The 15498-nt window shown below is 36.0% G+C and overlaps 1 protein-coding gene across 5 annotated transcripts in view; it reads left to right on the top strand.

Moving 5' to 3' along the window:
* LOC131150909 (RNA-binding protein 2-like) overlaps positions 1–15498 on the top strand; it is a 32638-nt gene that overhangs the window by 14226 nt on the left and 2914 nt on the right. For 3 of the 5 annotated variants that reach the window (XM_058101981.1, XM_058101986.1, XM_058101983.1), the window contains 3 exons: positions 2483–2604; positions 2689–3001; positions 3397–3458. In XM_058101981.1, coding sequence (XP_057957964.1) covers positions 2483–2604; positions 2689–3001; positions 3397–3458 — 497 coding nt within the window. Of the gene's footprint in view, positions 1–2439; positions 2605–2688; positions 3002–3396; positions 3459–15498 lie in introns of all 5 variants that reach the window. The other 2 variants (XM_058101984.1, XM_058101985.1) reach the window with 2 other exon arrangements.

The following is a 15498-nucleotide window of genomic DNA, read 5'->3' as shown; positions in this document are numbered from 1 at the left end:
TTTCAACAATTCAAAATAAGTTTTTTTTCCCCCCGGCTTTAGACTAACGTATCATGCCTTATGGGGTCCCAACTAATAGAGAGGACATGTGGAGTAAGTGGATTAAGGGGTGCCTAAGTTCAACCCACTTGTCAGTCATTATTAATGGTCAACTAGGAGATTGGTCTAGGGCTCCTTTCCTTTCCATCTCTTGTAGTAGACACCAGGAGTAGGATGCTTCTACATGCTTAGGGTTTGGGGGTGGTTAGAGGTCTCCATGTGGGGAGGGTGCAAGCGTAGATCTCGCATCTCTAGTTTGCTGAAGACATTGTTTTCCTTGATGACAACAGAGCAAAATTCTAGAAATTCATAATTTTGCTTAAAATTTTGGAGAAAATTTCAAGCTTAAAAGCCAACTAGTCTAAGAGTGAGATTGCTGACATTAGTGTGGGGGATAGGGCCCTAGAGAGTGTTAGATCGCTAGTGGGTTGCATTTCCTTTGAGTGGCCCCTCTCCTATCTTAGCCTCTCTTTTGAGACAACTTGAATTTTGAAGCCTTTTTGAGACCCTATGATAGAAAAGGTGGACAAGTGACCAAGAGTTGGAAGAGGGCTTTTCCTTTGGGGTTTGCCCCACACTCATTAGTGCCTCTTCTCCAACATTCCAATATATCATCTTTCCTTGTTCAAAGTTCCTCGAAAAATAGCTAGACGTATAGAGAGGTTGGTGTGAGATTTCCTTTGGTCGACTTTGGGAGAGGGTAGGAGAGAGCATCTAGTTAGCTGGAAATTGGTTAGTAGACCTTAGTTCAAGGGTGGCCTAGGCCAATGTGGTGGTATCGAAAAACATCTCTCGATCTAGTAAGTGGCTTTGGAGATTCCTTTGGAAGTTAATTCCCTATGGCGTAAGGTGATCAAAAGCAAACCTAATGTAACAAGTGGGAAACGAGAGGAAGGGGTATCATTTCTCATGTGTGTCCTTGGAAACTCATGTCCCAGACTCCTAGGTGGCTAGTCAGTTTGTTCCTCTTATCCAGTTCAATGTAGGTAATAACAGGGTTTATCTCGAGGATGCATAGGTGGGTGCGATTTCGTTGGAGCTGAAGGCGCCTTAACTATTTAAACTTTCATCTTTACTTATCACACCCATCTGCTCATTCGTTTCTTTTGAGGGGTTCTTTATGGGATTTCCGCTTCTTTAGGAATCTTAAAGAATGAGAGGTTGATCAGCTCGCTACCCTACTTGTTGGACCATTAAATTCCTTTCATGGAGGATGAGAGAGAGAGAGGGTGATTCTTCGGGTTTGTTCACTTCAACATCTTTTTTCTCACACCCATTGAAACCCTATACGTTAACCTTTTCCCTTGGAGCCACATCCTTTGAAGGGCCAAGGTTCCTGGGAAGATTTGGACCTTTGTATGGACCACAATCTTGGATAGGATTAACATGCATGATTTGCTTAAAATAAGAAGGCCCTCCAAGGCTCTTTGTCCCGACATATGTATCATGTGCGCGAATGCAACAAAACAAATGCTCACCTCTTTGTGCATTGCAGGGTGGTGGCCCGGTTTTGGAATGCCCTATTTTCATATGTAGATGATGAGTGGGTTGTGCCATGGAATATGGGAGAGCTTTTATTGGTTAGATATAGCCATATAGGGGCTTGGCAAAAATAGAAATGGTAGAGCTCTATGGAGTGCAGCAATTTTCACCATTCTTTGGACCTTGTGGATTGAGAGGACTGCTAGAATTTTTAAGGGTTGCACAACCTGCTCACAGATTTTTTGGTATAGAGTGATCTTCCTCACTTCCTTTTGGGTGCATTCTCTTGGCTTCTTTTGGGGTTTATCGTTTCCCAATCTCAGAAGGGATCAGAAGGCAGCACTTTTGTAATTTAAATACCTGCATTTTCTGTTCTTCACATCTTTGGAGAGGACTACTTGTCCTCTGAGCCTTGTTCACTGTTTTTTGGATATTAATAAATTGTCTTTTCTTATCCAAAACAAAGTATTATTATATTTAAATGTCATGAGAGGCTAATGCCATTTTTTGAAGTGCGAGAGGTTTGGTTTTCTTGGCAAACTTCAGGGAGGTCAACGTATTTTTTTCTTATTTTTATTAGCATAAAAATAGTATTATCACATTATAACTTTTTTCTCGGTCATTATTAGTCTATTTTCCCGAAGAAAATATCTTCTAAATTTAGAAACTCCTCAGTAGCCGTTCTTAAATATACAAGTGCTATCAAATATTCTCCTTAGTATATCTATACAAGTACTTCAGCATTCACTACTTGCTGCAGTATAGATGTATAGCCAATAAAAGATTGATAAAGCTTTATAAAACTGTTATGTTTTGATGATGCATACGAATATGTGTGAACTTCGCTGATTCAAAATTCTTTCAGTAGATGTTCTTCTGATTAACTATCTCTTTCTTCCTTATCTACTTATATTTTAGGTGATCTTAATACAAATGTATTGATTGCGCCTCATTTCAACAGGCACTGTTCCCATGCCTAGCTTTCCTGGTTACATGCCAGCTGAAGCATCTTCATTGACATCCCATCATTTGTGGAGCTCAAATGATTTGCGGGGTTCTTCTTCAGATTTTTTACAGAAAGATGTAAGAGCTTCACAGAAACTTGCTTCTGTGTTATTTTGTTGAAAAATATGCATTGGGTAAATGCATGATTGTTTTTAATTCTAGGTCTTACCATTACGTCCTGGGGCTTACGGCTTCGATGATGGTACGGGCATTGGAGTTCATCGTGATTCTGTTTCTGGAGTCAGTGGATTAGCAGCAGGAGCAAGCATTAAGGGCTATCCATCTCTAGAAGACCCAAATTTAATTAGCCAAAGACAAGATGTTGCACTAGGCATTACCCGTGGTGTTGCAGATGCAGTAAACGAAAGGCCCAATTCTCTGAAAAAGGTTGATGGTCTCCCAATCCCAACAGGAGAATCAAATATTCTGTTTGTTGATGGGCTTCCAAATGACTGCACCAGAAGAGAAGTAGGCCGTATCCTTTTGATTTTATGCTTGTGCATTTGTGTGTGTGTGTCGTGTGTTTTGGCTTCGTGATATCTTCAAAGTACCTGTTGTATGAATTTTGTTGAGGGAGCTTGTGGACTTGTGTTGAGCTGAAATTCTAATTTCACTCGCGTGAGTTTATTTTGCATTCCATAACATATGGATAATGACTATTTGGCTGCACTCTATTTTTATTAAGATTTCTGGAAATTACAAGCATTCAACCTTCTACATTTTATTTTAATATTTTTCTCTTTTAATTTTCATCATTTTTAATCAATGCCTTCTGGAAGCATGCCTGCCTAGAAATGCTCTTGGAAAAAAAAGCTGAAAATATTCCATTTGTCCCGATTCCTTGTCTCCGTCCTTGACATATAACTGAAGATCTTTTCCGTCCTTTTATTGGCTTTAAAGAAATCAAAGTCATTCATAAGGAGCCTAGACGTGTAAGTCCATTCAGAAACTTTACTAATGGATTGTCTTCAGAGACCTTTTTTTTTTTACATTGTTGAGTTAAGCATTTTGATTGCTTCCATGGAAGTTTTTCAATTATGTTTACATTATTATCATTTTATTACCATTTCCATTTGAATATAGAAGTTGATTGTTCCCTTCCATGAAATGTGACACTTCTATGGGGTGGCTGCATATGTACTATATTCATATCAGATGCCTATACTCATCGAGTGGGGTGGCTGCATATGTACTATATTCATATAAGATACCTATACTCATCGAGTACTGTTAGATGCATGTCGAATACTTAAAAAATGTACCCAAATGTATCTATAATGTATGCAATACTTATGATTCTTGACTTTGAAAGGGGACTGAATGTTTCTGAACACTTAATTCCTATTCACATTTATTACCATGGTATCCTTTTTTGTGTGGAAAAGAAATATATTATTTACCGAGTAATTATTGAAATCATCACAAAGTGTGGAGGCGAAAAAAACACCCTTTAGAGGTTGACACTTCTATTCATGTATGTTTTATAAATTATTCAATCTTTTTTTTTTTTTGTATGCTTCAAATAGAACATGGTATAATCTAGACAAGTTTATGTGGAAATATGCATTTAATTATAAATATAAACCCACAATATTATGCCTATTTTTTTCCCAAGAATTTATGCATCTGCCTCCATATCCATGTCATGTAGGCTTCCATCTACATCCATGTTTGATAGGGTTCCTTCAAGTTATCTTGCTTTTTTGTGCTTAAATGGAAGACTTTAAAATTTCAACAGCATTGAGTGGTGATTTACCCATTAAAGTTGGAGTTTATTATTATCTTATGGTCATCAAACCCTCTTCTACATGTGGCAAAGTTCAGTTAATTGGTTGTGTACTTATTTGTGTGATGGGCATGATTTGCTATCGATTCATTAACTGCAATATGGTATATTGTTAGTCTTTCATACCCATTCATTTGTCTCCTAATTATCAAATCTTCTTGAAGTGAATGAAGAAAAGTGTCTGACATTAGGCTGTTTGAGCAAATATGTTAAGTCTTTCATACCCATTCATTTGTCTCCTGATTATCAAACCTTCTTGAAGCAAATATATTGTTTGTCTTTCATACCCATTCATTTGTCTCCTAATTGTCAAACCTACTTGAAGCAATTATATTGTTAATCTTTCATACCCATTCATTTGTCTCCTAATTATCAAACCTTCTTGGAGTGAATGAAGAAAAGTGTCTGGCGTTAGGCTGTTTGAGTAAATATGGCTGCATAAAGTGGATTGGTGGGCACTCCAAGTGAATTCTTTTAAGTAAAAACAAAGGGCTCCTAGCATGAATTTGAGCACATTATATATGAAATATGGCTTCTATCATAAATATTTGCTCAAGCTATCCTCAATGATAGAAATATATTTTTGGTTGACGGCAAGGATCACCTACAATTTATTTGTTGAGTTAATTTAGTTCTTGTTTGAGGGTTTTACCTTCCTCTATCTTGTGCCTACAATTCAGATGAGGCCTTGCCACCATTGTTATGGGGCCCGTTGCTTCTATGTTTTTCTGACATCCTCGTGATCTTTTAAATGCCCACTTTCCACCACACTTGGAATTAAAACGGCAGTCAATTTTTCATTTTATAAATTTTTTGTTGAAATTTCCATGAACCCGTTTAAAATTTTTCGACACCGTGAAAATTATGCAAAATTTTAACTATAGAATGGAATTTCCTTGGAAATTCAAATTTGAGATTCAAAACCCAAATTGATATTTCTCTCTTAATTTATCTTCTTTCTTGTTGGAGCTAAATATTATTATAAGAAGGATATGAGTATGTTTTGGAATTTTGAAATTATATGAAAAATTAAACTTAGATATTAGCTACAACATTTTATTTCACCATTTATGCCTAAATTATTTGTGTTTGTATAGTAAATAATATCTAACTGTTTAATGAATGTCATTTATATTAATTGAATATGATTTTTATATTACATTTATTGTACCTTACGCACCGCATACTTGTCCTTGATGTATTTGATTAATTATATTTAGTTCTAAATTTTGCATTGATCATATAAATTGGCGGCAAAGGATTCATATAGCTGACCCCACCTAGTGGGACTTAAGGCTTGGTTTCGTTGTTGTTGTTGTAGTTCTAAATTTTGCATTATTATGTATATTAATAGTTTCTTATGTTTCATTAAAAAATTCCTTGCTTTATTGCCAATTGCAAAACTGAAATCAATTCAATATCTTCATTGAAATTTCTGTAAGAAGCATTGGAATGGTTGGCTCATAATGTTAAAACTGATGAGTTTCAGTGCACATGAAGGTTCTGATGCTAATAAAGAATGAAAAAATTCTTACAAAATTTATCTTACATGAATAACTGTGAAACTTAGCTGAAAGTTTTGGTGTCCCACCTTCAAAAAGAAAAATTGACTGTGCACCTTCAAAAGAATTTGATTTTATGTGTTTCTCATCAAGGGTATCAATTTGTGTAAGATTTTGAGGACTTGATCATAGTTCTAAGCTTTTCCATAGAGTGGCTAATGGACAAACACGATATAATTTTGTTGAAGAAATGGAGTTGAGGGATTGTAAGGTAGCAAGGAATGTTTGATTTAGTATAGAAAAATAGAAAAACAATTTTCAATAACTTGTTGATCCCCCTCACTACGTTTATCGTTTGTTAATTTCTTGATTTGGTGTGAGATAGAGATAGGCATATCTTATCTTCTTCTTCTTGTTGATCCCCCTTACTACATTTATCGTTTGTTAATTTCTTGATTTGGTGTGAGATAGAGCTTCTTCTTCTTCTTCTTCTTCTTCTTCTTCCTTTCGCGGAAGAGGAAGTTAGGGTCCTGGTCTTTGGTTTAAAGGCATAAGGCTCGAGGTCTAGATGGGCTTAACATAGATTTTTTTTCTCTAGGAGTGTTGAGATTTGGTGACAGATGATTATTGAGGGCTTTCATAAGTTTCATGGGAATGGGGTCTTGGCAGAAGTGTTAACTCTACCCTGTTGTCACTTTGGTGCTGAGGAAGATTAGATCTATTGAGGTGTTAGATTATCAACCTATTAGCTTAGTAACTAGTTTTGTAAGATCATTGCCAAGGTTTGTGCTGATAGGTTGAGATTGGTTAGTGATACTATTTCTCTTGCTCAGAGCGCTTTTGTGGGGATAGATAAATTGTGGACGCTATTTTGTAGCTAATGAGGTGCTAGAGGATGTTTGACATAGAAAAAAGAAGGTTGTGTTTAAATTGGATTTCGAAAATGCTTATGATTGGGTTAGTTGGGAGTTCCTAGACAAGGTAAACATGGATGAGGTGGTGTTTACCTAATGTGATTTTTTTCCAATGATAATAGGGAGCCAGAAGTTTTTGTTTAGGTCTTCTTAGCGCCCCCGCGGGGGGGGGGGGGGGGGGGGTTGGTTTGGTTTAACAAGGGAATTCATTATCTCCTTTTTGTTTGTTCTTGTGGTCAATGCACCAAGTTTATTAGTTGATAGGGTTGTTGATTTTTTTTTTAATTTTTAATTTTATCTTTTTTTGGTGGGGGGAGGGGCATGGGTGAGAGTATTGAGGTGGGAAGGGAGAGTGTCATTTGTAGTTTATTAGTGATATTATTATTTTCTTAGATGATGATGATATTGAGTCTTTTGTAAATATTCTTTCCATTTCATAGATTCTTGAGAGGGTTTCTGATGGGGGACAGTGGAGTTGGGCCTGTTAATCTTAGTTTTGATAGGGTTTTAGTGTTGAGTTGTTAGTTGAGTGTGGTGTCTTAGCATGACCTTTGGATTACTAAGGGCTTGTTTGGTATCATTGCTGTTTGCTGTTTTCTGTTTCTGTTTCTCCACAGTGGAAAAATAGATTATAAAAATGTGTTTGTTTCTGTTGTTAATTTCCTATTTCTGTTGCTTGTTTCATCTATTTGCCAAAAAACTGAAAACCATATCTTATGGTTTTTAGTAAGTTGCCAGAAATTTTAATATCTAGAAATAGCTTTTTTTGGATTAAATTATTTATTTTATGCACTTTTAAATTAAAATCAAAATTAACTGATCATATGAATTTAAATATAATTGAAATAAAAAATATGCATAAATTTCAAAAATAATAATAAATCCAATTACCAAATACTTATACTATTTTTCAATTGTCATGTCCAATAAAATTTTTAGTGTGAAGTAAAATTTGAAAGTAGGAACAGCCTCTTGCAAAAATGTAAGGTAAGACTGTGTACTATAAACCCATTGTGGTCCGATCCTTTCCCGGACCCTGCATACGCGGGAGCTTTGTGCACCGGGCTGCCCTTTTTTTTTTTAACAATTAATCAAAATAATTATAATAAATTTTATTTTTATTATAGTAACTTTTTTATGTAATATTATTTGTAATTTTATTATTTAATCTGTAATTTTATTATTTAATCATATTTTTATAATATTTTGATTTAAAGAGGAAAATGAGCATTTTTTTTAATTAAGTTTTTAATTTGTATTAGTTTTATAAATGTTAACTAAGCATGTCGTTGATTTCTAGTTTTTAGTTTCTGTTTCCAATTTTTGGTTTTCGTTTCTCTAATTTTTGACAGTGATACCAAATGACTCCTAAGGAGTTCCTTTGAAAGGGTTTTGGGATCCTCTGGTTACTAAGGTGGGTAAGTGGTTGGATAAGCAGAAAGGAGCTTTTTTTCCTCTTTAGGTGATTGCACTGCTCTCATCTAGGCTAACCTGTCTACTATTGTTTCGAATTGTTTGTCATTGTTTGGGATCTTTGATGGAGTAGTTAAAAGGTTTGAGGATTATTGGATGATATTCATTGGTCAAAGGTAGGTGAGAGGAGGGATCACTTGGTTAGTGGGAGGTTGTGTGTAGTTTGAAGGAGGGGGGCTAGTGTCTCTGAAATTTGGTGTCTAGAAGCACTGCTCTTTTGGTAAATGGTTGTGATGTTTTCCCTTAGAGGTAAACTTTCATTGGCACAAAGTTATGAGAAGTAAAGTTGGCCTACATTTGAATGAGCGGGATGCCAATTTCGCAGGACCCTTTGTTTCTTCCTTTGACCAAGTTTAAATTATGAAGTGGTAATTTTATTCGTTTTTGGGTGATGTTGCATGGGGATTCTGGTTTGTTGTCTATTTTCTGGTCTGCATCTCCTTTCTTCCCTCCATAATGCTGCTATTTCTTAATTTTTAGTTCAGGAGGGTGATTTTTTTTTTTTTTGGGATTTTCAGTTTAGAAGGGATTTAAATGATAGGGAGCTGGAGAGGCTTTCTTCTTGCTTCTTGTGCACTGTTGAAGGTTGTCACATATCTAATGGAAGGTATGTGCAGGTGCGGAGTTGGAGTCTTCAGGTGGACACTCTAGTAAACCCCCCCTTTTTTTTTTTTCCACTTCCTTTCATGTATTTGTCTTTTCCTTTTTCATCGTTGTATTTAGAAGGCTTTAAACTCCGCCTGTGATGCACTTAAATGTCCTAATTTTTTCACACACAGCCGGTCCCAAGCTCGGGTTAAGGAGGAGGGTTGCATTAGGTAGCTGACAGCCAGCGTAAAATTTGTCAAATCACTATGATATGAATCCTTACCGAATATTTGCTGGGGCGTCCCCTATGAGCGACGCGTTGCACCTGAACCACCCGGGTGTAGCGAAAAGTGGGCGAGGGTGGGCTAGGTCGTCGCCCCGAAGCGACGCGCCGTGTCGGCGCCCGGGTATGGTGTCAAATATGCGAGGGTTCCTGCATCATTCTGGACGTGGACAGGTAAAGACGTTAGTTCAGGAAACTAGGATTAGATTAGTAACTTGGAATATAGGGACACTTACGGGTAAAAGCATGAAAATTGTGGATACAATGATTAGAAGAAGAATTAATATAATTTACCTTCAAGAAACTAAGTGGGCGGGGGAGAAAGCTAGAGAAATCGATAAATCAGGTTTTAAACTTTGGTACACTGGAAAAGAAAAACATAAGAATGGAGTAGGCATTATTATAGACAAAAACTTAAAAGATAGCGTTGTGGATGTAACTAGAGTAAGGGATAGAATTATAAAAATCAAAATGGTATTAGGATAAGAGATAATAAATATCATTAGTGCTTATGCTCCTCAAGTTGGCTTAGCAGAAAATCTTAAGAGACAATTTTGGGAAGATATTGATAGTATTATACAAGGCATACCAGGGATTGAGAAAATATTTTAGGAGGAGATCTGAATGGACACGTTGGAAGAGATAATAAAAATTATGAAAGGATACATAGAGGATATGGATATGGAGACAAAAATGAGTCTGGGGAGATGATCTTAGACTTTGCTATGTCATATGATTTTAGTATAATGAATACTTACTTTAAGAAGAGAGAAGAACACTTAATAACCTTTAAAAGTGGACAAAATAGAAGTCAAATAGATTTTTTTAACTAGGAGGGTAGATCGTGTATCATGCAAGGATTGTAAAGTTATTCCAGGTGAAAGTCTAACCACACAACATAGAGTCTTAGTGTTAGATATATGCATTAAAAAATGGAAGAAAAAGGAGAAAATAAACCAGTGTAGGAGAACTAGATGGTGGAACCTAAAAGGAGAAAATATAATAAAATTTAAAGATAAAATGATCAAAGATGGGGATTGGACCTTAGAGGATGGGATAGATTCAAATACTCCTTGGAATAGATTAGCTAGCTTTATTAAAAAGATAGCAAAAGAGATTTTAGGCGAATCAAGGGGAAGATTCTCAAATAGCAAAGAAAGTTGGTGGTGGGATAAAGATGTACAAAAAATCATAAAGACAAAAAGAATTTGGTATAAAACGTGGCAAAAATGTAGAAACAGCGATAACTTTGAAAAATATAAGGAGGCAAGAAAAGATGCAAAAAGGGCCGTTAGTGAAGCTAAATATAGATCATTTAATAGTTTGTATGATAGATTAGGTACAAAAGAAGGGGAAAGAGATATATTTAAACTTGCTAAAGCTAGAGAAAGGAAGAACAAGGACTTAGGAAATGTAAAATGTATAAAAAGTGAGGATGATATGGTCTTGGTTAAGGACGAAGATATTAAAGAAAGATGGCGAAGTTACTTTAGTAAGTTGTTTAACGAAAACCAAATAGAAGGCTTAAATTTAGAATTGTCAAATGAGGAAAAGACTAAAAATACAAGATTTATTCGAAAAATTAGAGTTAACGAAGTTAAGTTTGCACTAAAAAAGATGAAAAATGGGAAAACTATGGGACCAGATAACATCCCAATTGAAGTTTGGAAATGCTTGGGTGATAACGGAATTATATGGTTAACTAATTTATTTAATACAATTGTAAAAACTAAGAAAATGTCAGATGAATGGAGGAAAAGCACTTTAATACCTATATACAAAAATAAAGGAGATATTCAAAATTGTAATAACTATCGTGGAATTAAACTTATGAGTCATACGATGAAACTATAGGAAAGAGTAGTTGAACAAAGATTAAGGTTAGAAACGAAGATCTCAGAAAATCAATTTGGTTTTATGCCTGAGAGATCTACCACAGAAGCTATTTATCTTTTAAGAAGATTAATGGAAAAGTTTAGGGAAAAGAAGAGGGACTTGCATATGATATTTATTGACCTTGAGAAAGCATATGATAGGATACCTAGGGAAGTTCTATGGTGGGTTTTAAAAAAAAAGGGTGTATGTTGTAGGTATACCGATGTCATTAAGGATATGTACGATGGAGTAATGACTAGTGTAAAGACTATAGATGGAGAAACTAGAGAATTTCCAATTACCATAGGTGTACATCAAGGATCTGCTTTGAGTCCTTATCTTTTTGCTTTAGTGATGGACCAATTGACTAAGAGTATTTAAAAGAAGGTTCCATGGTGTATGTTGTTTGCAGATGATATTGTATTAATTGACGAAATTAGGGATGGAGTAGAGGCTGAGTTAGAATTATGGAGAGAAGTTTTGGAATCTAGAGGCTTTAAGATAAGTAGAAATAAAACGGAATATATGAAATGCAATTTTAGTAATGATAGGAGGAATATTGGAGACAAAGTTAAACTTGATGATGAAGAAATAAATAGCACTTGTAGATTTCGATACCTTGGATCTATTATGCAAGCTGAAGGAGAAATTGAAGATGATGTAATGCATAGAGTTAAAGTAGGTTGGGTAAAATGGAGAAGTTCTTCAAGTGTTCTATGTGATCGTAGAATACCCTTAAAATTGAAAGGGAAGTTTTATAGGACAGCTATAAGACCAGCTATGCTATATGGATCAGAATGTTGGGCGACGAAGAAACATAATATCCAAAAAGTAAAAGTTTCCGAGATGAGGATGCTTAGATGGATGAGTGGTATAACATTGAAAGATAAATTAAGGAAGGAACGTATTCGTGGTAAGTTAAGTGTAGCTCCTATAGAAGATAAGATAAGGGAAGGACGACTCAGATGGTATGGACACTTGCAACGTAGGCCTTATAGTGCACCTATGAGGAAGAGTGACTTAGTTACTATGGGGGGCAGTGGAAGGGGTAGGGGCAGACCTAAAATAACTTGGGAGGAGATAGTGAGTAAGGATTTAATATCTTTGAATCTATCAAAAGAAATGGTCCATGATCGCATAAATTGGCGGAAAAGGATTCATATAGCCGACCCCACTTAGTGGGACTAAGGCTTGGTTTTGTTGTTTTGTTGTTGTTGTTGTTGTTGTATTTAGAAGGCTTTAGACGCCCCATTTTGTCCGGTGCATAGTGAAATTAACTTTGATTTTCAAAAATACCATTTAGGGAGTTGCTATTTTGAAATTCATTTTTAAGAAGTTGCTAAAAGTTTTCTTTGGTTTTGTTTCTTCATTTTGTGCCATCTAAGGTCTCTCCTAGTGGATCTTAGTTAATAAGAATTTCTCTTTTGTTCTATAGTGCCATCGAGGGTCTTTCCTAGGGAATCTTAGTTAATCAGTTTCTCATTCATTTTTTGGGGCCATCTAAGTTTTTTCCTGCATAACAAAGCCTTGGTTTGGCCTTCTCTCGCTCATACATTTGAGTGCTCTCAATTCCTATTATCCTCCAATCCCACTCAAGCTGTCAAGCATGCCTTCATAATAGAACATTTGCTAACGAAAATATGAACTCCAAAAAACACATGAAAAATAAAATTTACAATAAAAGGTCTTGAACTTAGGTCTTCCACTGCTCGATGATGTGGCATTCTCCAAGTGGGAATGTGTGCCCAATGACAGCCATCCACATTGCAACTTGGGCAAGTTGATGAAAACCTCTAAGGGGTAGCCCTTGCCAATGGACAGGGCTATCCTTGCTAAAATTATAAAAATCATGAAAACCATAAAAAATAAAATATAAATGTAGTAGTAAGAAAAGCAGGAAGGATAAATATGGAAATACACAAAAACAGTGGGGGGATTTTCAGGAATACAAGTTCTAGGGGCAGGACTAAGGAAGCGGGCCACTAGAGGGCACTTAGTGGGGTAATATGGTCACGAGAGTTAGCAGGAGCATTTTGGCAGCTGTAAGCAAGCTGGTCTAGGTAGTGGCAGCATCAGTTGGTTAGACAGTTTGTTAGTCAAGAGGCAGCTAGTTAGGAGATAGAATAGAGAGCTGTAAATTGAGAGCGAGAGTAAGTAGCTGCTCTAGTAAACTTTGAAGCGCTTGAGAGGGAGGATAAAGATCAGGAAGATAAATTCTGGGATAACTGAAGAACAAGTAGATTTTTAGCAACAGAAGGTTTCTATCCATTTCATCCACATTTATTCTTTTCCATAGGTTCAAAATTTAGAATTGGATTGGCTTGCATAATTCGGGTTATCGTTGGTATGTACAAATTGGATTTCAAATTCAGTTGATGCATGTTTTGTTATCAAATTAGAGTAAAACTAGAATGGATGCATATGTTGTAGTTAATGGAACTACGAGCGATATGCAAACATGATTAATATGTGTTGTACGAAATTTGAGTAGGATTTTGATCAATGTGGATTGTGGAATATGTTTGGATGCATGGATGAGTCTTGAGATTAAAACATGATCAATGCATTTTTGCTCCTGAAAATAAGAATTTGAATGGCGCATATATCAAGAATATGTTCAGAATAAATCATTTTCAAAATTGGAGTAAGAATGCGGTGGGTGCATGTTCTGTTTTCAAAAGAAAAGAATAATTTTGGTTTACATATTTGAAGTCTGAATATAATCAATGCATGCGTCTTGACATTAGAGTTCAAATAAAAGGGATGAGCGTGTGTCTTGATTAAATGAAAATTAGAGTAATAAGCATAGATATGATTTTCAAAATTCAAATGGAGCTATCATTGATATACATGTGTTGCCTGGCAATTAGAGTAAAGAACATAATTTATATATGATACTGTGAAGTGAAAATATGATTGAATGCATTTTTAGGACAGAATGCAATATAGTTGGCCGATGAATTGGTTACAGATCATAAGTCAAGCCATGCAGGATATACGTACTATTAGAGGAAAGTGAAGTGTAATTGATATGCACACCATTGTTGAATGCATAAGTAGGATTGATATACCCATTGTTAAATGTATACCTGAATTGATGCATGAGTGATTGTGATTACTGTTTTGACTGGAAACGTTCTGAATGGAAGGAGTATTTGGAAGTGTTAAGGCTTGATATACATTATTGGCCCACAAAACAGCTTGAGCTTTTTGGTGAAGTGGTATTCTAACAAGTGGTATCAGAACAAGTTACCAGGAGATCTTGGGTTCTAGTCTTGTTGCCTGCATTTATTGTGTGGTGTTTAAAAAAGTCATTGTAGTCCCTGTAATGGGTGTTATTTATCATGTCTTTATCCTCCCACGTGCTGTCGAGCTGCATGTGCGGGGGAGTGTTAAGGCTTGATATACATTGTTGGCCAACAATCTAATAGCTTAACTTGTAGGTAAAGTGGTAATCTAACAAAAAATAGGTTGAAACTGACATATCACTGACGTGTTCTCTTTGAACTATAAAATATATTTTAGCACATTTTGGTTATCTTGGAAAACAATTTCAAAGAGGATCAGGATCTGAGTCTAAATCTTTTGAAACTCGGGTTAAACCATCTTATAATCTGGATCTAGGATTCATTTATAATTGGGTTAACACTTAACCCAAATGTAAATCTGGATTGGTTGTCCATATAGACTTGGGGTTCAATGTTACCTAGAACATGGAACGTTTTGGTTCGTGGAATGGGAACAGTTCCAGTAGGACACATGCTCTAAAATGTGGAACATTAGGGGTATACTTTATTAGATATATTGGTTGAAAAAAGTATAATGAGACTTTTGTATTTTGGAGAGGATGTTGAACTGTTTCTAAATCTAGAAGAGAATTTCTGTTGTGGAATATATTAATAATGACAGAAATAGAATTAAAATGTATTGATTCACCACTTTCACCTGATAAAAAAGTTATGTTGTGTGAAAAGTATTGAACTAAAACTTGATCATTAGATTTAGCATTTAGGAATGAAAAATGTATCATGTTTTGGAACGCTTCTACCAATATGTGGTTTGCTAGGGTGTCCGTGTTTTTTGGTAACTATGCTTGAGTTAACCTGGTTGTGACCCAGGATCTGGATCAACTTGGAGTCGACCCAACAGTGAGCTGGACTAGTGGTCCTCCTTTTTTTTTTTTTAATCTTTGATCAACCCAAGTTTAATCAGGGTGATTTGTTTGTTTGGAAGAAAGGAAAAGAAAAGGAAAGAAAAGGAGGAAACCCTAGGTCTCCTAGAAGCCAACATCTATGCAGATCTCCCCTAGCCTGTAACCTATATTTTAGAAATTTAGATGTAGCCCTAAGGAGAGAGAGAGAGAGAGAGAGAGAGAGAGGGAGAGAGGGAGGGAGAGAAGTGGGGAGGGACCTTGCAGTGGCAATGGCAGGGAGGTTTGGAGGAGCCAGAGGTGGTGCTGGCCAAAGGGCTGGGTGCTGTGGCTGAGAGACTGGTGCGTAGGGGAGATTATGAGAGAGAAAAGGGAAGGAGGAGGAGAAGCAAAAACCCACC

Source organism: Malania oleifera, chromosome 3, assembly GCF_029873635.1.
Source record: "Malania oleifera isolate guangnan ecotype guangnan chromosome 3, ASM2987363v1, whole genome shotgun sequence".
NCBI lineage: Eukaryota > Viridiplantae > Streptophyta > Magnoliopsida > Santalales > Ximeniaceae > Malania > Malania oleifera.
Note: the sequence above shows the minus strand (reverse complement) of the source record. Positions and strands in the feature narration are given on the sequence as shown.